This window comes from Octopus sinensis, linkage group LG9 (genome assembly GCF_006345805.1).
Source record: "Octopus sinensis linkage group LG9, ASM634580v1, whole genome shotgun sequence".
Classification (NCBI taxonomy): Eukaryota; Metazoa; Mollusca; class Cephalopoda; order Octopoda; family Octopodidae; genus Octopus; species Octopus sinensis.
The window spans coordinates 4958004-4980743 of record NC_043005.1 but is presented as its reverse complement, the minus strand read 5'-3'; the positions used below and the strand labels follow the sequence as shown (position 1 = coordinate 4980743).

At 38.6% G+C, this 22740-nt stretch overlaps 1 protein-coding gene across 1 annotated transcript in view; it reads right to left on the bottom strand.

Annotated features, from left to right (window-relative positions):
* LOC115215771 (WD repeat-containing protein 35-like) overlaps nt 1-22740 on the bottom strand; it is a 125449-nt gene that overhangs the window by 44713 nt on the left and 57996 nt on the right. The window contains exons 24-26 of the mRNA XM_029785071.2: nt 14928-15060; nt 11141-11203; nt 7144-7356 (exon numbers count right to left, since the gene is read on the bottom strand). Coding sequence (XP_029640931.1) covers nt 7144-7356; nt 11141-11203; nt 14928-15060 — 409 coding nt within the window. The remainder of the gene's footprint in view (nt 1-7143; nt 7357-11140; nt 11204-14927; nt 15061-22740) is intronic.

The window sequence follows — 22740 nt, the reverse complement described above, 5'->3', positions numbered from 1 at the left end:
TGCCAGACGAGGCTGGCAGACGGCCCGCTCGGATGGTGTTTTTTATGTGCCACCGACACAGGTGCCAGACGAGGCGGCAGACGGCCACGCTCGGATGGTGTTTTCTTATGTGTCACCGACACAGGTGCTAGACGAGGCTGGCGGACGGCCACGCTCGGATGGTGTTTGTTACGTGCCCTCAGCACGGAGGCCAGTCATTGCGGTACTGGCTACGGTCACGTTCGGATGGTTTTCTTATGTGCCACCGGCACTGGTACCACAAGGATACAAATTCCATTGATGTTCATCTATTTTGATTTGGTTCGATTGATTTGATACGATTCGATTCTCACTTGCCTCAACAGGTCTCACAAGTGTCACAAGAAGGAAGGTATGCACAGGTGGACTGACTACGACCCAGGTAGGGGCCAGGATTATGGCTTCACTAGTCTTGCCGGGTCTTCTCACGACGCCCATACTTCCATAGGTCTCGGTCTCTAGTCATTTCCATGGTGAGACCTAACGTCCGAAGGTCGTGCTTCACCACCTCGTCCCAGGTTTTCCTGGGTCTAACTCTTCCACGGGTTCCCTCAACTGCTAGGGATTGGCACTTCTCACACACCTCTCTTCATCCATTCTCGCCACATGACCATACCAGCGCAATCGTCTCTCTTGCACACAACAACTGATGCTTCTTAGGTACAACATTTCTCTCAAGGTACTAACGCTCTGTCGAGTAAGTACACTGACATTACACATCCATCGGAGCATACTGGCTTCGTTCCTCACGAGCTTACGCATGTCCTCAGCAGTCACAGCCCATGTTTCACTGCCATGTAGCATAGCTGTTCGTACACATGCATCATACAGTCTGCCTTTTACTCTGAGCGAGAGGCCTTTAGTCACCAGCAGAGGTAAGAGCTCCCTAAACTTTGCCCAGGCTATTCTTATTCTAGCAGTTACACTTTCAGCGCACCCACCCCCACTACTGACTTGGTCACCTAGATAGCGGAAACTATCAACTACTTCTAGTTTTTCCCCCGGAAAGTGACAGAAGTTGTTTTCTGCAGATTTTCGGAGGTCAGTGCTCCAGAGCACCTGCCGCATACAAAAACTATCTTCCCAGTTAGCCTACCTTGACATTGCTGCACCTCTTATGTGTCCATAGCTTACAGGGTACATCTTATAGAGTTTCTACCTACACCTTTTCTACAGATCGAACAGGGCCATCTTCCTGATGATATTTGTGGGTTTTCTACCTTTCTACTTATTAGTACTTTGGTTTTAGCTAGGTTGACTCTAAGGCCCTCGATTCTAAACCCTCCTTCCACACCTGGAACTTCTCTCCAGTTCTGATAGTGACTCAGCGATTAGAGCGAGGTCGTCAGCATAGAGGAGCTCCCAGGGGCAACCGGTCTTGAATTCCTCCGTTATTGCCTGGAGGACTATATATATATATACATACATATCTACACACACATGTCATCTAAATTACGCAAAAATGAAAATAACACCAACATTTCATTTTAACAGATATATTTACCAAAATTACATAAAAATATCTTGAAATACTAAAGAGTAAATTTATTCAATAAAATCGCCGTTGGCTTCAACCACGGCCTCCAGATGACATTGGAATCTCCTGCAAGTCTTCTGGATGGTCTCCTTGTTTAAGTTGGTGAATGCTGCCATAATCCTTGCCTTCAGTTCATCTTTGGTGTTACAAGGAGTTTTGTTAGTCTCTCACTCAACTGCACCCCTACACAAAATAATCAAGGAGGATTGCAGTCTGAGGAGTTAGCTGGGCAGATGTTAGGGGTAATGTAGTCGCAAAAATTGTCCAACAGCCACGACTGGGTTCTCCTGCTTGTGTGGCATAGCGCAGAGTTCTGTTGCCCAATATAGGGTCTTCTAGCATCTGCCCTCTTCACTCAGGGTAGCACTACCTCCTCCAGGTACTTGATGTAGGCCTCCTTGTTGGTTTGAGGTCGTGTAGGAAGATGAATGGAGGCATAGCATTGCCATCACTAGTGATCACTCCAAACACCTGATGTTGACTGGATGTTTGACTTTTAGCACTCTTGGTACATGTCCTCAGACTGACACCCAAGCACTGGTATTTTCGTATTGGAGCTTCCGGTGTGAATACCAAGCAATACAGCATGTCATTTGCAAATTTCTGGCAGAGTGAATTGCATCATGACACTGTTTTTATCACAGCCGGTGCCTAAACTGACCCTACTATACTGTGTAGTCAACAAAATCAAAAAGAAACAATGCGCATGCGCAAAATTATAAGTATAAGATCATGACAATTTACCCATCGCACCTGCATACTCTTTTACTTGTTTCAACCATTTGATTGCGGCCATACTGGAGCACCGCCTTTAATTGAGCAAGTCGACCCCGGGTCTTATTCTTTGTAAGCCCAATACTTATTCTATCGGCCTCTTTTGCCGAACTGCTAAGTGACGGGGACATAAACACACCAGCATCGGTTGTCAAGCAATGCTAGGGGGACAAACACAGACACACAAACACACACGTATACATATATATATATGCATATATACGACGGGCTTCTTTCAGTTTCCGTCTACCAAATCCACTCACAAGGCTTTGGTCAGCCCGAGGCTATAGTAGAAGACACTTGCCCAAGGTGCCACGCAGTGGGACTGAACCCGAAACCATGTGGTTGGTAAACAAGCTACTTACCACACACCCACTCCTCCGCCTATATATATATATATATATATATATATATATATATAATATATATATATAGATATATATATATATTTAAACACTTACATATACACAAATACATATTACATATATATATATATATTGTCATTGTTGTCAGATCAAGGATCAAGGATATATATATATAATATATATATATATATGTGTGTGTATTCATATACACACTAATACCAGTGGTACACATACGCACACATACACACACATACATACCCATTCATGCAGATACGCATCCATAATTACACATACAGATACAGACACAAGCATATTCATGCACACCAGATATTCATATAATCACACACACACTTGTACAAGCATCCTCTACATGTCTGCACACACACACACACACACCTATACATGCATGTTCACTCACACACACACAGCAGATACATACACCCACATATGTATCTACACAAGTACACACTCACAGCTGATACTTGCTCACACACCATTGAGCTCATGCCACCAGCTTACACACGTCAGCTTACAAACACATGCGCAAACACACACACACTCACACACAGCAGACACACATACATATGCAACACATACACACATCCATGCATTCATACAGTAGATACACACACACTTACCAGCAGCTGTTGTCACTTAAATTTTACACTCATATTATCTAGACATCAAGGTATCCTCAACATCCTGCCTGACCATGAGGTCTAAGAAATACATATGCTTTTCTATTCTAGGCACAAGGCCCGAAATTTTGGGGAGGGGGGCCAGTTGATTAGATCGACCCAGTATGCAACTGGTACTTAATTTATCTACTCCGAAAGTATGAAAGGCAAAGTCAACTTTGGCAGAATTTGAACTCAGAACGTAAAGACAGATAAAATACTGCTAAGCATTTCACCCAGCGTGCTAACGTTTCTGCCAGCTCGCCGCCTTCCAAGAAATACATATTAAGACCTCTATCTGATGTTTCAGTAATATTACCAACAACACCATGTGACCTGCCTGGACCAATAGCAGCCCGTTCTCCAGTAACCCCCTTGGGCTTCCTCCATAGTACCATATTCCTCTCTACTCTAGGCACAAGGCCCGAAATTTTGGTGGAGGTGGCCAGTTGATTAGATTGACCCCTGTATACAACTGGTACTTAATTTATCGATTCCGAAAAGATGAAAGGCAAAGTCGACCTCAGCGGAATTTGAACTAAGAATGTAAAGACAGACGAAATACTGCTAAGCGTTTTGCCCGGCATGCTAACGTTTCTGCCAACTCGCCGCCTTCCCATATCCCCATATCACTCACCTCAGACTGATGAACAAGGGTCCTGTGCTGTGTCTATGAAACTTTATGCTGCATGGAACTGAATCAAACTGCTTTTTTAATACTAATACATATACTACTACCAAATGTGTTGAGTACTTTTTCCTTTCATTTGTTTGCTCACTCACAAATATAAATATATGTAAGCATGCTGGTGCCACATAAAAAGCACCGGTGCTGGTGCTATGTAAAAAGCACCCAGCAGACTCTGTAAAGTGGTTGGCGTTAGGAAGAGCATCCAGCTGTAGAAACCATGCCAAAACAGACAATTGGAAACTGGTGCAGCTCTTCAGCTTGCTAGATCCTGTCAAACTGTCCAACCCATGCCAGCATGGAAGATCAGGCGCGGTCCCAAGAATTTTAATTTAGATAACTTTAAAACAGATTCACAGACAGTTTCAAGCAGGTTGGTTAGTATCAAAAGGGTTGACCCTTTAGGATTTAGATTTCTCTCTCAAATGTAATGCTTATTTATTCACATTGCTTTGAATTAATCATAGATTATCTCATAGTTTTCAGATTTCAACAATGTGATTGTTTATTTTTGCAGTGACATTGTAGGGTAGGTGCAAGAGACCAGATCTGACCTGTTTCAACATAAAAGCAATTGAATATCTGGGCTAGATACGGCCAATTTAAATGTTAAGGGGTTAGGGTGCTTTCTGCTAGTAAAAATGCACTGGAACCTGTCATAAGTAATAATCGGGTCACTTTTTATTAGGGAAAAGGTGATGACCCTGTCTTTATGATGAATGAGATGTTACTGCCATATTGCATTGTGGGACACAGTCTGTTTAAAGAGTACTGCTTTGGAAGAGCATTGAAAGAGTGCTGTGTAACACGGGGATGGAGGAGTGTAGGGGGTGGGGTGGGGGTTTGTTGCAGGCGGTAGAAATACACAATCACTGACATGTGCATAAAATTACACAGCCGGTTAACCCATCAGCCTTCCTCTTCAACCAACTAGATTCTTTTTTTTCTTCCCAAATAATATACTCTATCCATCTGCTCCATAGATTGACTGCACCAAAAGATACGAAGAGGTTGTTTAGAATGTTGAAATAATACATTGTTTTAATTAAGTTCTCTCACTCAGATATATAATGTGTGTGTATAGATCATCATCATCATCATCGTCGTTTCACATCCTTTTCCCATGCTGGCAAAGGTTGGACGGTTCAACAAGAATAGATGAGCCAGAGAGCTCCATCAGGTTCCAGGTTTCCTTTGGCATGCTTTCCAGGGCTGGATGTCCTTCCTAACATTAATTACTAATACTTAACAGAGTGTACTGGGTGCTTTTTACATGGCACCAACACCAGCAAAGTTGCCAAGTACTCGCACGATAAGACACACATATATAAACAATATATATATATATATATATATATATATATATATATATTTTTATATATATATATTTATATATTATATGAGGTGTATATATATATATATATATATATATATATATCATGATGAATACATATATATACATACATATGTATATATATATATATATGTGCCTACATGTCCACCTGTCTGTGTGAGTGTGTGTGGATGTTATATATATATATATATATTGTTTATTTTCTCTTATTCGTTTCTGTTGAAGAGCATAGGTTTGAAATGTAAAAGACTTTTTCATTTTTCCAGAGTGTCAAACTAACACACTTGTTTGTTGTTCATACATCTGTCTTCATCTTTTGTTTTTCTATAAATTTCAACTATATACATATATAAACTAGACTACCTGTGACCTGTCGGGTCACTGGGAAGCTGTGTTTCCCAGCAACGGAGTTTAGTTTCGTGGGTTTTTTCTTTTCCAGATTATTTTGCATGCTTTCAACAAATGTGACATCAAAAGGTTAGAGCTTCTTCCCTTCCACGATGAAGTTAAATTCGGAACATTTTCTCATTATGCACCGTTTTGGGTATTTATACCCCCCAGTCCCAAATATCTCAATAACTGCTGCACCAATTTACGCGAAACTTCTTCCATTGCGTTCATATTAACATTTCAGGGTAAAGTTAATTCATAGTATTTTCCCCATTATACTCCAGTTTGGCTGGGTAACATTGCAAGCAAGCAAGATTCAAACTAACTTTTAATGTATTATAGATAACATATACATCTGTACATATGTTTGTTTGTGGCTGAGAGGTTCGCTTCTGAATCATGTGATTCCCGGTTCAGTCCCACTGCACAGCACTTTGTGCAAGTGTCTTCTACCACAGCCCTGAGCCAACCAAAGCCTTGTGAGTAAATGCAGTTGATGGAAACTGAAAAAAAAGCCCATTGCTTTTGATGTGTGTGTGTGTGTGTGTATACACACACCATATTTTTCAGCATATAAGACATACATTCTTAAATATGTCAAAAAAATGCATTGTGTCTAATATAACTCTTTACTCTTTTACTCTTTTACTTGTTTCAGTCATTTGACTGCGGCCATGCTGGAGCACCACCTTTAGTCGAGCAAATTGATGCCAGAACTTATTCTTTGTAAGCCCAGTACTTATTCTATCAGTATCTTATGCCAAACCGGGGGACGTAAACACACCAGCATTGGTTGTCAAGTGATGTTGGGGGACAAACACAGACACACAAACACACATATATATACATATACATATATACGTCAGGCTTCTTTCAGTTTCCGTCTACCAAATCCACTCACAAGGCTTTGGTAGGCCCGAGGCTATAGTAGAAGACACTTACCCATGTGGTTGGTAAGCAAGCTACTTACCACACAGCCACTCCTGAGTCTAACTGTACTATGGATGGGAGAACAAGTGTTGTAAGCTTGGGAGCCAGATGAGAATAAGTCCACTAAACACAATGATTGTCAGTAATGAGAAAACACTGAAAACAAGCCAAAATATCACAATCTGTTAGCACAAATAGCAAGGGTAACTGGTCATAGAAAACCTGCCTCAATAAACCTTGTTTGACATGCATGAAAATATGGATGTCAAAATGATGATGATGATTGCCTGTGATATTCCAGTGTTCTACCCAGGAGGAGATGTATCTCAGCCCTATTTAACAAAAGATCAATACAGAACAGGGACAGATAAGGATATAACACACAAAAAAGTCAAGTTCTTTTTTTTTACCTTCATCAGCAGTTTAGCAGCTTCTAAATAGTGCCCTGCTTTGCAATAAAGCTCAACAGCATTCATGGTGCGTCCTTTCTCCAGAAGGTGACTCATATATTTGGTTAGCATAGAATCAATGTCCTTTATAGAATATTTCCTGGCTAAATCTATGGCCATATTCCAGTGATTCAGCTGAATGCAGCAGTCAATGGCAGCCTTCACTCGGTTACACTGCAGAGAAAGAAGGAAGCAATTAGTTGAGGTTACCCTTTAACTGTGGAATTAAATTTCAAGGTAATACCTTTCTGTCCTTTATCTCTGCACCCTATTCCTAGGAGGGTTCTGAGGATAGAATCCTCAGGCACTTCCTCTATAGGATCCCATCTGAAGTAACCCTCATTACGCATACCAGCTGAATTCCCAAGCTTGACCAATTGAGACTATGGATATAATCCAACCATTTCATTCATGGTCTACACCTAGGTCTCCTGCTGGTTGGCTCGGCTTGAAGAATCCATCTTGCAATTTTTTCCTATTTCTTTACTACCCAGAATGGGCTAAACACAGAGAGAACAAACAAGGACAGACAAATGGATTAAGTCGATTATATCGACCCCCAGTGCGTAACTGGTACTTATTTAATCGACCCCAAAAGGATGAAAGGCAAAGTCGACCTCAGCGGAATTTGAACTCAGAATGTAGCGGCAGACGAAATACTGCTAAGCATTTCGCCCGGTGTGCTAATGATTCTGCCAGCTCGCCACCTTGCAAGTTTTTCCTGAAACACTTTATGACAGTCAAAAGTCTGTAGTATCTAGTATCACAGCTGTGACCTCTCAATGCGAAGAAGTAAGTAGTGGGTCAACCTAGAGAGACTCCCTGTCAAGCCCTACCGAGTAATGTTAGTCCAGAGATAACCAATAACAGTGTTAACTAACAGTGATGCTTCCAAGGGTCATTAGGTATTTCAGGTCATTTCACATCAGACACTCCCACACAAGTGACCAAGCCAGGGTTGATCAAGCCCCAGCATGTATTCAACTAGCACTACCCTGGGTAGCTCTGTCCCTTGCATGGCTCACATCTCAGGGCCACAGCCACTTTGAGGCAACCTCTGCAGCCTTCACACACCCAATCTGATGTCCTGCCAACTGACCCCTGTGATGCCCAGCATGTTGTAAGCTCTGTAGAGGAACTGGCCTGCAAACTCTTTGCATCTCACCTCAATGTGGAGGCACATGGCTCAGTGGTTAGGGCAGTGTTTTTCAACCTTTTTACCCTTGCGTAACCCTTAAAATAAATTACATGCCTCAAGGAATCCCTACACAAAAAAATTATATATCATATCATTCTCATATTTTTTCATCATAGTTCATGTGGTAAATATCACACACACACATACACACACACGCACACACACACACACACACACGCACACACACACACATAACTGGTTTGAGAAGAATCCATCTTGCAATTTTTTCCTATTTCTTTACTACCCAGAATGGGCTAAACACAGAGAGAACAAACAAGGACAGACAAATGGATTAAGTCGATTATATCGACCCCCAGTGCGTAACTGGTACTTATTTAATCGACCCCAAAAGGATGAAAGGCAAAGTCGACCTCAGCGGAATTTGAACTCAGAATGTAGCGGCAGACGAAATACTGCTAAGCATTTCGCCCGGTGTGCTAATGATTCTGCCAGCTCGCCACCTTGCAAGTTTTTCCTGAAACACTTTATGACAGTCAAAAGTCTGTAGTATCTAGTATCACAGCTGTGACCTCTCAATGCGAAGAAGTAAGTAGTGGGTCAACCTAGAGAGACTCCCTGTCAAGCCCTACCGAGTAATGTTAGTCCAGAGATAACCAATAACAGTGTTAACTAACAGTGATGCTTCCAAGGGTCATTAGGTATTTCAGGTCATTTCACATCAGACACTCCCACACAAGTGACCAAGCCAGGGTTGATCAAGCCCCAGCATGTATTCAACTAGCACTACCCTGGGTAGCTCTGTCCCTTGCATGGCTCACATCTCCAGGGCCACAGCCACTTTGAGGCAACCTCTGCAGCCTTCACACCCAATCTGATGTCCTGCCAACTGACCCCTGTGATGCCCAGCATGTTGTAAGCTCTGTAGAGGAACTGGCCTGCAAACTCTTTGCATCTCACCTCAATGTGGAGGCACATGGCTCAGTGGTTAGGGCAGTGTTTTTCAACCTTTTTACCCTTGCGTAACCCTTAAAATAAATTACATGCCTCAAGGAATCCCTACACAAAAAAATTATATATCATATCATTCTCATATTTTTTCATCATAGTTCATGTGGTAAATATCACACACACACATACACACACACGCACACACACACACACACACACGCACACACACACACATAACTGGTTTGAGAAAAAAAATGAGTATTTCTTTGATAACATAATAGGTTAGATGTCTATATTACAAGATTACAATAACCAATAATATGTTGTGCATGTATATTAATATTAAGATCATGAAATTAGCATTAGCTTATCTCACAGAGCCCCTAGGAACCTTTTGCGGAACCTTAGTGTTCCAGGGAACCCCGGCTGATAAACACTGGGTTAGAGTGTTCAACTCATGATCCTAAGATTGTGATTTCAATTCCCCAACCAAGCAACATGTGTTCTTGAGCAAAACACTTCATTTCGCCTTGCTCCAGTCCATTCAGCAAGCAAAAAAGAGTGATCCTGCAACAGACTGAGGTCCCATCCAGGGAGGAGTATGTGCGCCATGGAAACCGGAAAACGAGCCCTGTGAATCTATGACTCAAGAAAGACCTCTATCCCTTACCCTGTCCCACCTCAGTGGAGTCGCATCTTGCTTGCCACCCACCAGAGTTCCTCTACATCACAGGATGGGGCGTTAATTAAACGGCATAAGTAATTAGTGAAATTATAATACATGTACAGACAGTATGTACAGACAAGGAAAACAGACTGGGAAGAATGGTTAGCACTGTTTGTTTACAACATTTATCACATTTACAGAAATACAGACATTTACTATTATTATCGTTATCATTAATGTTATTATCATCATCATCATCATCATCATTATTATTATTATTATTATTATTATTATTATTCAGTAGTTTTATTTTTATAGCGTGCTTTCACTTCACTACTGAGCGCAGCTCTGTGTGCCTTGGGTATGTGCTGTGATTTGTTGTGATGCTCTGATGGTTATTGTATGGAAAGTGTTCTGCGTAGGATGTGTGCAGTGCCTAGTAGTGCAATTTTCTGTATGTTATATGTGTTTGTAAGTCCTGGTGTTTTTGTTATGTATTTGTCTGAATATTTTTTTATCATGCCTAATGCACCTACTATGATAGGAATTGTTTCTGTTTTCAGATTCCACATTCTAGTTATTATTATTATCATTATCATTATTATTATTATTATAATTATTATTATTATTATTATTATAATTATTATTATTATTATTATTATCATTATTATTATTATTATTGTTGTTGTTGTTGTTGTTGTTGTTGTTGTTATTAATAATGATGAACTGGTAAAATCATTAGTGCATCAGACAAAATGCTTAGCAGCATTTCATCCGGCTGGGAGTGTGTATGTGAGAGAGTGTGAAAATGCATGTATATGTGTGTGTATGTATGAATGTGTGTGTGTGTGTACGTGTGTGAGAAAGAGGGAGCATGTATGTGTGTGTGTGTGTGTGTGTGTGTGTGCTTTATTAATTCATGCCATGAATTTCAAGTTCAAAGCAAGGTTCGGTACCCAAGGTGCATGTAGATTTTTTTTTCATTTTTGTTGTTTTTCTTTTCGTTTAAAGGGGTAAAAAAAAACCGCTGCAGCTTATCTAAATGAAGCAGTTCTTCAGACATCTTCATACGACCATCTTCATCTGAAGACCCAACGTCAGATGCTGTGGAGACTGACCACACCCAATAATGGAAACTATTGATCACAAAGAAAGAGGAGAAAGTAAAAGGAAGCAATACGAACCTTGATGTAAGCCTCCACAGCCTGTTCGCACATGCCGACGGTGATGAACATGTCACCAATATTCTGGAAAAGGAGAGAGAAAGAACCATTGTATACGACAAATTATTAAAGACTTGTTGAAATAAAGACTGTGTAAGAGAGAGAGAAAGAAAGAAAGAAAAGAAAAGGAGAGAGAATGAAATCCTCTGATTAGTGTATACACACACAGATATATATATGTGTGTGTGAGTGTGTGTGTATATATATAATATATATATATATATATATATATATATATATATATATGTATGTATGTATACACACAGACACACTCATCATTATCATCATCATCGTTTAACGTCCGTTTTCTGCGCTAGCACAGGTTGGACAGTTCGACCGGGGTCTGGGAAGCCAGGGGCTGCACCAGGCTCCAGTCTGATCTGGCTTAGTTTCTACAGCTGGATGCCCTTCCTAACGCCAACCACTCGCGAGTGTAGTGGGTGCTTTTTACGTGCCATATATATATATATATGTATACACACATACACAGACATTCATATATATATATTATATATATATATATATATATATATATATAATATATATATATATATTATATATATGTATGTATGTATACACACAGACACACTCATCATTATCATCATCATCGTTTAACGTCCGTTTTCTGCGCTAGCACAGGTTGGACAGTTCGACCGGGGTCTGGAAGCCAGGGGCTGCACCAGGCTCCAGTCTGATCTGGCTTAGTTTCTACAGCTGGATGCCCTTCCTAACGCCAACCACTCCGCGAGTGTAGTGGGTGCTTTTTACGTGCCATATATATATATATATGTATACACACATACACAGACATTCATATATATATATATATATATATATATATATATATATATATATATATATATATATAGGGAGAGTTTACGAAAAAAACAAAAGACGAAGACAGTATTAGTATAACGCTCAGGAATAGAAAAAGTCTTTTATGTTTCGAGCCTATGCTCTTATACAGAAAGGGACACAGAAAAAACAAGGAGAGAAACAACACACTCACAAACATGCACACAAACACACAGAAAAATATTATTTTTATTATCGGAAGTTACAAAGTTTCACAAGGCATGAGAGTTTATGCGTTTCCGCCTACGAAATCAACTCACAAATCTTTGGTTGGCCTGGGGCTACAATAGAAGACACTTACCAAAGCTGCCATGTAGTGGGACTGAACCCAAAACCACATGACTGGGAAGCATACTTCTTAACCACAAAGAGTGCACTAACAGATATGGATTTCAAATTCTAGCACAGGGCCAGCAAGTTTGGCAGGGGTGGGGATAAGTCACTTACATCAACCTCAGCAGAATTTGAACTCAGAACACGAAGACAGACGAAATGCTGCTAAGCATTTTGCCTGGCGTTGGTAACGACTCTGCCAGCTTGCTACTTTTCTACTAACAAATATTAACAGCAAAAAAAAACAGAAAGGGGCATCAGAACCTCTCACAAACAGAGACACTCTCTATAAAATGTTAGATTTTATTCAAAATACTTTACACATCAGTTAGATATGAAGCAAGACAAACACATTACACATTAATTGTATGAGAAACTAGATGGAACATCTGATTAACAACACAATGAAGAAAGTAAAAGGAAAACAAAACAAAGCCTGAGAAATGTTTTTCTCTCTCCTCATCCGTCACTTCACACTCCTTCCCTGAAATACCGCTGCAGCTCTTTGCCTCTCATCCACCCACATTTTCTCAGTAAAGAACCCTATCAAATTTACTTACTATGGCTGAGATTTATTAGATATGTCTTCTAGATTTCTCATAGCAGAACATCTCAACATCTTGCAAATGAAATAATTCACAAGCAAAAACAACTTAAAGAGCTAATATGGTGGAGGAAAAAAGAAAAAGAAAAACGAAAAAGAAAAAAGAGAGGAAAAAATCTAAGGAGGCAACTGATGGTATTTCTGTTTAACCCTTTAGCACTCAGGAATACTCTGCCAAATGTATGCTTATTTATTCCCGTTGTTTTGAATTAAACATGCATTCTCTTGTAGCTTTGAGGTTTCAGAGATGTGACTGTTTATTTTTAGAATGAGATTACAGGGTTGCTGAGAGAAACCGGATCTGGCCAGTTTGAACAAAAACTGGGAGAACGTTTGGGCTGGAAATGGTAAGTTTAAATGCTAAAGGGTTAAAGAATGGCTATTTGACTCTTTTTTCTTCTTTCTGTTTTTGTAAAATTCCATCTTCTGTTTTATGAAAATGGATGTTTGTCCTGGAGTTCATGAAGGGATCTCAGTAAACTCAGCCTCATCAAACCCATTCCTCTCTAAACTAATGGCAGGATTTAAACTCAGCAAGGGGAGCTAATGAAACAGTTGTGAATTGTACAGTGTTCCCGCTGCTTACAGTGGCAAACTTCTTAACACTTTTGTTACCATATTTCTGTTAAAATACACTGCTTTTGTTCCAGTTAATTTTGAAAATAACAAAGAATTTAGTAAAATAACCTTGTCATTACTAAGTTGGTGCTTGCAACATGAATTAACATGAAATTTTGATGGATGTTTTCAATTTAGACCACTTTAAAGCATCGTGTATATATACATATCATAGAATTAGGTCCAGTCTCAGGTGGTTTGGTATCAAAGGAGTTTATAGTGCCAATTAATGGGTAGCAACACTGTGAGTAAAATGCATTTGCAAAAATACAACATAGCATTCAAGATGGTAGATGACCAACTGATCCTTCAATCATTTGACTGGAATCTGTCAGTCGAGCTCCTGACATATTAATAGGTATTTTTGTCCAAAGATATCACTAGTTCATGCGTTCATTTTATGTCTGATTTTTCATGCTAGCCTGGGTTAGATGAATATATCACTGAAGCTTTGTTTGATAGCTGGATGAATGCTTTCCTGTCATTAAACATTGTTGTTTCAACTGATGGAACTTTTATTTCATGTTTCTATGGAAACACAATGAGGGTTTTTTGACAGAAATGACAACGATAGCATCACTTGTAGCTTGCAAATTTCATAGACTGTGTTGGCAATCCGTCAGTTATGACGACGAGAGTTCCAGTTGATCCGATCAATGGAACAGCCTGCTTGTGAAATTAATGTGCAAGTGGCTGAGCACTCCACAGACACATGTACCGTTAACTTAGCTCTCAGGGGATATTCAGCATGACACAGAGTGTGACAAAGCTGGTATTTTGAAATACAGGCACAACAGAAACAGGAAGAGTGAGAGAAAGTTGTGGTGAAAGAGTACAGCAGGGTTCACCACCACCCCCTACCGGAGCCTTATGGAGCTTTGGGTGTTTTCGCTCAATAAACACTCACAATGCCCGGACTGGGAATTGAAACTGCGATCCTATGCCCGTGAGTTCGCTGCCCGAACCACTGGGCCATTGCGCCTCCACTCATACACTGTAAATGTAAACAAAAACATAGACATGCAAATGCACAAACACATAGAAATATATATATATATATATAGATAGATAGATAGATAGATAGATAGATAGATAGATAGATAGATAGATAGATAGATAGATATAGTAATTTGCAAAACCATGTCTGGCTTGGAAACTAATGAGAAGGTTAGCAACAAGAAGAGCATGTGGCCATAGAAAATCTATCTCAATAAATTCTGTTTGATCCAAGCAAACATAGAAATGTAGATATGAAAATGATGACAATTATGTGTGTATGTGTGTGTATTTGCATGTCCGTTGTTTTAGAATTGCTAGTTTTCAGAGCAAAAAACTTACTGGTAACAACTCGTGGTTTTCTGGCAAAAAAGCAACCATTTTTTGAAGGCCAATAAAATCCTCCAATAAATAGTAGCAATCGGCCAGCCTTGCTTGGTTTCGACCTTTTAAATAATGGTTTACTGCTTCGACCCTGTTTAAAATAATAAATAGAAATGTGTCAGAAAATACTTGTGGAGAAATAGCATTTCAAAAGTTAAAATATAATTGCTAATTTCTTATTATAATAAATATACGTGTGTATGTAGTCATATATATATATATATATATATATATATATATTATATATATATATATATATATATATATATATATATATATATAGATAGATAGATAGATAGATAGATAGATAGATAGAGAGAGAGATAGATATAGATATATATATATTATTTTATTCTTTTACTTGTTTCAGTCATTTGACTGCGACCATGCTGGAGCACTGCCTTTAGTAGAACAAATCAATCCCAGGACCTATTCTTTGTAAACCTAGTACTTATTCTATCAGCCTCTTTTGCTGAACTCCTAAGTTACGGGGAAGTCAACACACCAGCATTGGTTGTCAAGTGATGGTGAGGAAACAAACACACACACAAATACATACATATATTTATATATATACACACACACACACATATATACATACATTAAACGATGATGATGATGATATATATACACATACAACAGGCTTCTTTCAGTTTCCATCTACCAAATCCACTCACAATGCTTTGTCGGCCTGAGACTACAGTAGAAGACACTTGCCCAAGGTGGCATGTACTGGGACTGAACCTGGAACCATGTGGTTGAGAAGCAAGCTCCTTACCACACAGCCGCCCTTGTGCCTAGGGACTTTGAAGTTCCAGCCAGCTAACCCGTCATCAGACTGCAGTTGAATCCTCTCATTTCGAATGTGCTCTCTTAATATTCTTAGCATGAATAATATTCCCATGGCTCTTTTATGTTGTGACCAATCAATGTTCTGTCTTCCTTGTAGCAGCCCACATCTCACTTGCATACAAAAGCACAGGCAGGGTGATAATATTTGAAGAGCCTGGTGCTATTTGAAATACGTAGTACTATGTACTAAACAACACAAGTTGTGGTTGAAGTAATTGTGTGGTACAACACAACTACTTAGTTTCAATGCTATCACTTGAACTGTTAGAAATAGCAGCCAAATCTCATTTAACCCTTTAGCCTTCAGATTACTCCACCAAATAGAATACTTATTTATTCACATTGGTCTGAATTAATCATGAATTATCTCATAGCTTTGAGATTTTGATGATGTTCATCATCATCATTGTTTAACGTCCGCTTTCCATGCTAGCATGGGTTGGATGATTTGACTGAGGGGTGGCGAACCAGATGGTTGCACCAGACTCCAATCTTGATCTGGCAGAGTTTCTACAGCTGGATGCCCTTCCTAACGCCAACAACTCCGTGAGTGTAGTGGGTGCTTTTTACGTGCCAGGGGAGGCTGGCAACATCCACGATCGGTTGGTGCTTTTTACGTGCCACTGGCATGGAAGCCAGTCAAGGTGGCGCTGGCATCGACCACGTACGGATGGTGCCTTTTACGTGCTACCGGCACATGTGCCAGGTTTTAGAATGACATTGTAGGGTAGGTGGGGGAGGCCAGATCTGGCTAGTTTGAACATAAAACAGGAATAATATTTGAGCCAGATGTACTTAAATGCTAAAGGATTAAATCAAACATTGATCAAGATATATAGTAACTACAAAAACAATATTGAGCAGCCACAGTTGGAAGACCTTTGATCAAAGGGCTCATGAACCACGGCCGACCCAGGGCCATACAATAACAAACAACTACTTCGTCTTTTATCAAACCCACACAATACTATGTACTAAAGAACAACATACCCTATCTACCGCTGCTGATACTGTAATGCCACACAATTAGACGTACTAATTCACACACACACCCCATGACCAGACCACCTTTTCATCAACAATCTAAACATGTTTTTTATATTACCATGAGTCAAAAAATTCAAAGTAGATTCCAGCCTCTAACCACCAAAAACTAACAAACTTCCCTTAACTCTTTTTCTCAACTAAAAGGAAGGTTTTTATCCTGAGACTATTAACCCATCCCAGTTTTACTCGCCAGACGTTTATCAAAAAAAGGGGACATCTAATGTTGTTAATGTTTTCTGATCAAACCCTTCTCTCCATTGTCTTCTGTCCCTTCAGTTTTCCAAGACTGTCTGATACTTTAACAAAGAAAATATCAAAATATCACCAAGCAAAATTATTGTCAAATATGACAATACTTTTATTCTGGAGACCATTTAACCATAAAGAAGAATGTAAAGAACAATAGGGACAGTTAATCATTTAATTTAATTTGTAACGAGCTAATAGAATATTAAAAAACAAAACAAAACAAAAAGTAATCCAGAATAACTTAAATACTTTGTAGTTAACAAAGACGAGAAATATTTTTAAAGAGATGAGAACTCTGAACAAAATGCAGTTTGGCAGGCCATCATTAAGTTCTAAATAGCCATTTAGGAAAAGAGAGAGGCCCTTGCTAATGTTAAAAGGAGAGACCTCTTCCCCTGCCTTCCTGTGGCGACTCTAATGTCTTTAACATGGAATAATTATAACAAAACATTCTGCAAAACATGTAAAGGATAGTCTTGTGGAAAGACAAAGGAAGATGGGAGCAAAAAAAAGAAAAAAGAAAAGAAAATAAAATAAGAGAAAGGGGGAAAAAGATATTTTGAGAGAAAAAAAATGGAGAAATAATATGGATTATGTTTGTTGAAACACTTTGTAAAAAGTAATCCAATAAAAAGCGTGTGTGAAAGCTGAGTGGTTAGTGAGAAAGTTATACTGGCTAACCAACAATATGTCTGTTAACTAGACAAGGAGGAGGAAAAGAGAACAAAAGATAACATCTTATGAGCACAATTACATCCCTTGACATTCACTAGAAGGGGGAAAAAAGACTTGTTTTATAAAACAAGACTTGTTTTAAATAACATCAATACAAACACATGAAGCAAAAACAGAATGCTCCCAGAGTGGTTTATATTGATCTTTATATATATGTATGTGTGTGTATGTGTGTGTGTACGTATGTATGTATATATATATATACACATACACATATAAAAACCACACATGTAGACACACACATACACACATAGATACACATGCAAACACATATATATATACATACATATATATATATATATATATATATATATATATACACACACAGATATACATCGTCCTATATATAAATATATATATATATATATGTACATACACACACATATACATATATATATAAACAGATACGTACGTACACATATACTTCATATATATATATATGTATATATATCATCATCATCATCATCGTTTAACGTCCGTTTTCCATGCTAGCATGGGTATATATATGTATGTATGTATGTATGTATGTATGTATGTATGTATATGCATGTGTATATATATATATATATATATATATAAGAAAATTTCACAGACTAAGCCAGACAAAATATGAAGACTAAAGCAATAACATATTTTCACTCATTTGAAATTAAAATATATCTGTGTGTTAAACTGAATTATACAACATTTTCTAACATTAAAAGACATCTTCAAATACATCATAAACTTACTTTGAAAAAAAAAACAAAAAAATTCACAGTACGAAGGCAAACAACATGAAACAAAATTTATTGCAGTTTGTTTAGTCAGCGCTAACAACATTGGCAGACATTAAAACTCTTAAATTCTAAGCAATGAAATTTGCGAAAAAGTAAATAAAATTTTAAATGCAGAAAATGTGTTTTTTTTTTAATGTAGCTTTTTTTTTTTCATGTTAGCAAAACTTGTAGAGGAAAAACTCTAATTCAAAGCTGCAATTCATTATTATCATCATCATCATCATCATTATTTAAGGCAGCAAACTGGCAGGGCTGTTGGTACGCCGGGCAAAATGCTTGGTGGCATTTCTTCTATCTTTACATTCTGAGTTCAAATTCTGCTGAGGTCAATTTGCTTTTCATCCTTTCAGGGTCAATAAAATAAGTACCAGCTGGACACTGGGGTCAATTTAATCAACTTGGACCCTCCTACAAAACTGCTGGCCTTGTGTCAAAATTCAAAACCAGTGCCGTCTGACCAGCTCCCCATGCCAATGGCACGTAAAAAGCTCCATCCCAAATGTGGCTGATGCCAGTGCCACATGACTGGCTCCTGTGTCGGTGACATGTAAAAAGCACCCACTACACTCTCAGAGTGGTTGGCATTAGGAAGGGCATCCAGCTGTAGAAACATGGCGAGGCATCCTGGTTTGCCAGTCCCCAGTCAAACCGTACAACCTATGCCAACATGGAAAATGGACATTAAACGATGACAACGACGACGACTATTATTATTATTATTATTATTATTATTATTATTATTATTAATCCTTAGTGACATTTTGTCCATCTATACATTTTGAGTTCAAATTTCACCAAGGTTGAGTTTATCTTTCATCCTTTTGGGGTTGATAAAATAAATACCAGTTGAGTACTGGGATCCATGTAATTGACTTACCCCATCCCCCAAGATTTCTGGCCTTGTACAAACATCTGAGACCTTTGTTATCATTATTATTATTATTATTATTATTATTATTAAGCACCTGTGCTGATGCCATATAAAAAGTTCCCATGCTAGTGCCACATAAAAAACATCCAGTACACTCTGTAAAGTGGTTGGTGTTAGGAAGGTCATCCGCAGTAGAAACCATGCCAAAACAGACAATTGGAGCCTGGTGCAGCACTCCAGCTGGCCAGTGCCTGTCAAACTATGCAACCCATGCCAGCATGGAAGATGCACATTAAATGATGATGATGATGATTAATATTATCACTATTTAAAGTATTAGTTATAAAAAAATACTATCAATAAGTAAAATCAGATATTTTATTCACTCCTACAAAGACGGTGACAGTATATATAAATAAAAAGTTATATCCGGCCAGCTATCTCTACATCTCTCATTTAAGCAGTCAATTATCTCATTAATATTGCCCTTTACCAGGTTTTGTTTGTAGTTGTTGTATTTTTCTGCTACTTTTGCAAATGTCTGCTGCAAAGACATGGGTCACGTGACCACACTCTTAGCTATTTTTTTTTCTCTCATACATTTCCCTTCATTAAGGAATTCATTTGCATTTTGCAGCTTTCATCTCAGACCAGAATACAAATAATCATTCATTTCAAGTGAATTGCAAATGACTACAGTTTTCTTTCTTCCGACCCTCTGCCATGGTTTAGTCTTGGAGGAAGAGCTAAGCCTGTAACCTTTACAGCAACTTCATCACAGCTGGCTGAAAGGAAGGAGAAACTGCAACTCATTAGGTACCGGTCATCTAACAAGCTTTCATACAGTGTCAGTGTAAACCAAACTATGGCCAGAAGGCTTCTGCCAAAGGCTTCAGCCAATGGGAATCAAACCCAAAACAATATTATTTTAAAGTAATCTTCTCTCTTATTTAAAGAAGTCCAATTCTTGGATTGTGGCCATACTGGGGCACCACTTTGAAGAATTTATTTGAACAAATCAACCCCAGTACTAAAGTTTATAAGTCCAGTACTTATTCTATTGCTCTCTTTTTGCTGAGCTGCAAAGTTATGGGACATAAAGAAGCCAACACCAGTTATCAAAATGGTGGTGGTTGGGGAAGGGGGGGGTCAAAGACACTCACACGCAACAGCTTCCACACAGTTTCCATCGACCACATTCAATTACAAGGTATTGGTTGGCTTGAGACTTGCCCAAAGTGCCACACGGTGGGACTGAACCCAGAACCATGTGGTTGCAAAGCAAGCTTCTTAGTCATGTAGCCTTATAAACCTGCACCTATAACTCAGCTCTTTTTACCCTTCACATCTTGTCCAGCACGAATCCAGCACATGTATCTCTCCACCCAAACTCACCCGAAACCACTCAAATCAACAGCCCCTCCTTTCTTTTTGCTTTTTTTGCTCATGTTCTTTTATTGTAAAGCAAGTTATGAACCCTTTAATTTTAAGGAAGAAAACTTTAATCCCTTCCTCTATCTATTCTTTACATTATATAATGTTTCCTATTAAAATCAATGGACATCTTACTGAATTTTTGCAATTCATTTTAGAGTTTTGAGCTTTTTTTTAAAATCAAAACTTCCATGTATACCTGGGTATGTTGTTTTTGAAGGAAGTAGGTTTTTTATAAAAACACTAGCACTATGACCCGGCAATGCCAGGTCATAGTGCTAGTGCATGCATATACAGCTGCGTGTGTGCGCACATACACGCGAGTACTGTCCAGATCTCTGACCAATCACATACAGCTAGCTGGCATTCAATTGGCGTATCAAGTTTCGGGCATTTTGATTGGGTTTTGGATAGAAAATTCACAAAAAAAGTCACTTCTATTGATTTTTTAATGGCTTTGCGGGGTGACTGGGGAAATGTAAAGATGTGCACGACCACCCTTGGACGGTTTTCAATGACCATAGAAAGTGCGAGCCCTTTAACTGATTTGTATAAAGGACACACACACACAGACATTTTGCCATTTATATATAGAGAGATTTTACCTCTCTCTCCTTCTCTCTCTCTCTCTGCGTATACTCTTTACTCTTTTCTCTTTTACTTGTTTCAGTCATCTGACTGCAGCCATGCTGGAGCACCGCCTTTAGTCAAGCAAATCGACCCTGGGACTTATTCTTTGTAAGCCCAGTACTTATTCTATCGGTCTCTTTTGCTGAACCGCTAAGTGATGGGGACGTAAACACACCAGCATCGGTTGTCAAGCAAAGCTAGGGGGACAAACACAGGCACACACACACATACATATATATATACATATATACGACAGGCTTCTTTCAGTTTCCATCTACCAAATCCACTCACAAGGCATTGGTCGGCCCGGGGCTATAGCAGAAGACACTTGCCCAAGATGCCACGCAGTGGGACTGAACCCAGAACTATGTGGTTGGTAAGCAAGCTACTTACCACACAGCCACCCCTGCGCCTGTGTATGTGTGACGTTGGCACATCCTTCATGTCAGTTACTCATTATATTTAATTTGTTACTAACATCTTTTTTATTGTTTTCTTTTAGTTTATCTGCTTCTATTTTAGTCTTCATTATGTAACTAATTAACAATTGCACAGCATTATTTTTAACACAAACTACCATCTACATTAAAACAAAAAACAAAGAAAATAGGTCTTTTCCGTAACACTGCCAATTTTCACAATAACCTGACCACAAGTAAAGATGCCATAAGCGTACAAATACTCAAACCCATTTTAGGTATTTTCTGCTCAATTATTACAGGAATAAATTAAACAATTACACATGCACATCATCATTTTTAGCACAAACAACTATTTACATTTTTAAAAATGTCTTTTCTGTAATACTTGCCAATTTTCACAATAATCTGACTACAAATAAATACTCTATAAAAGTATCTCAATAAACAAACCCATTTTTAAATATTTTCTCTCCAATTATTGCAGAACTGAGTGAGTTTTTTGAAAAATAGATAAAATTTCCAACAGGATGTGGAAAGTTAATGCAGAGTGTAATAATAACTTTTCAAAGGGTGTCCTTTGCACTTGGCCATTTGAAGAGTTTCAAACAATAGGTTGTCAATTGTTGAAAATCTCTGATAAGCAAGATATGTTCAAAGCTTACTTCGTCTTTTTTTTTTTAATATTTTAACACTTTAGTCTGATGAGAAATGGCAGAACCCAGTTTTGCAAACCCTCCCAGATTGATGAATCC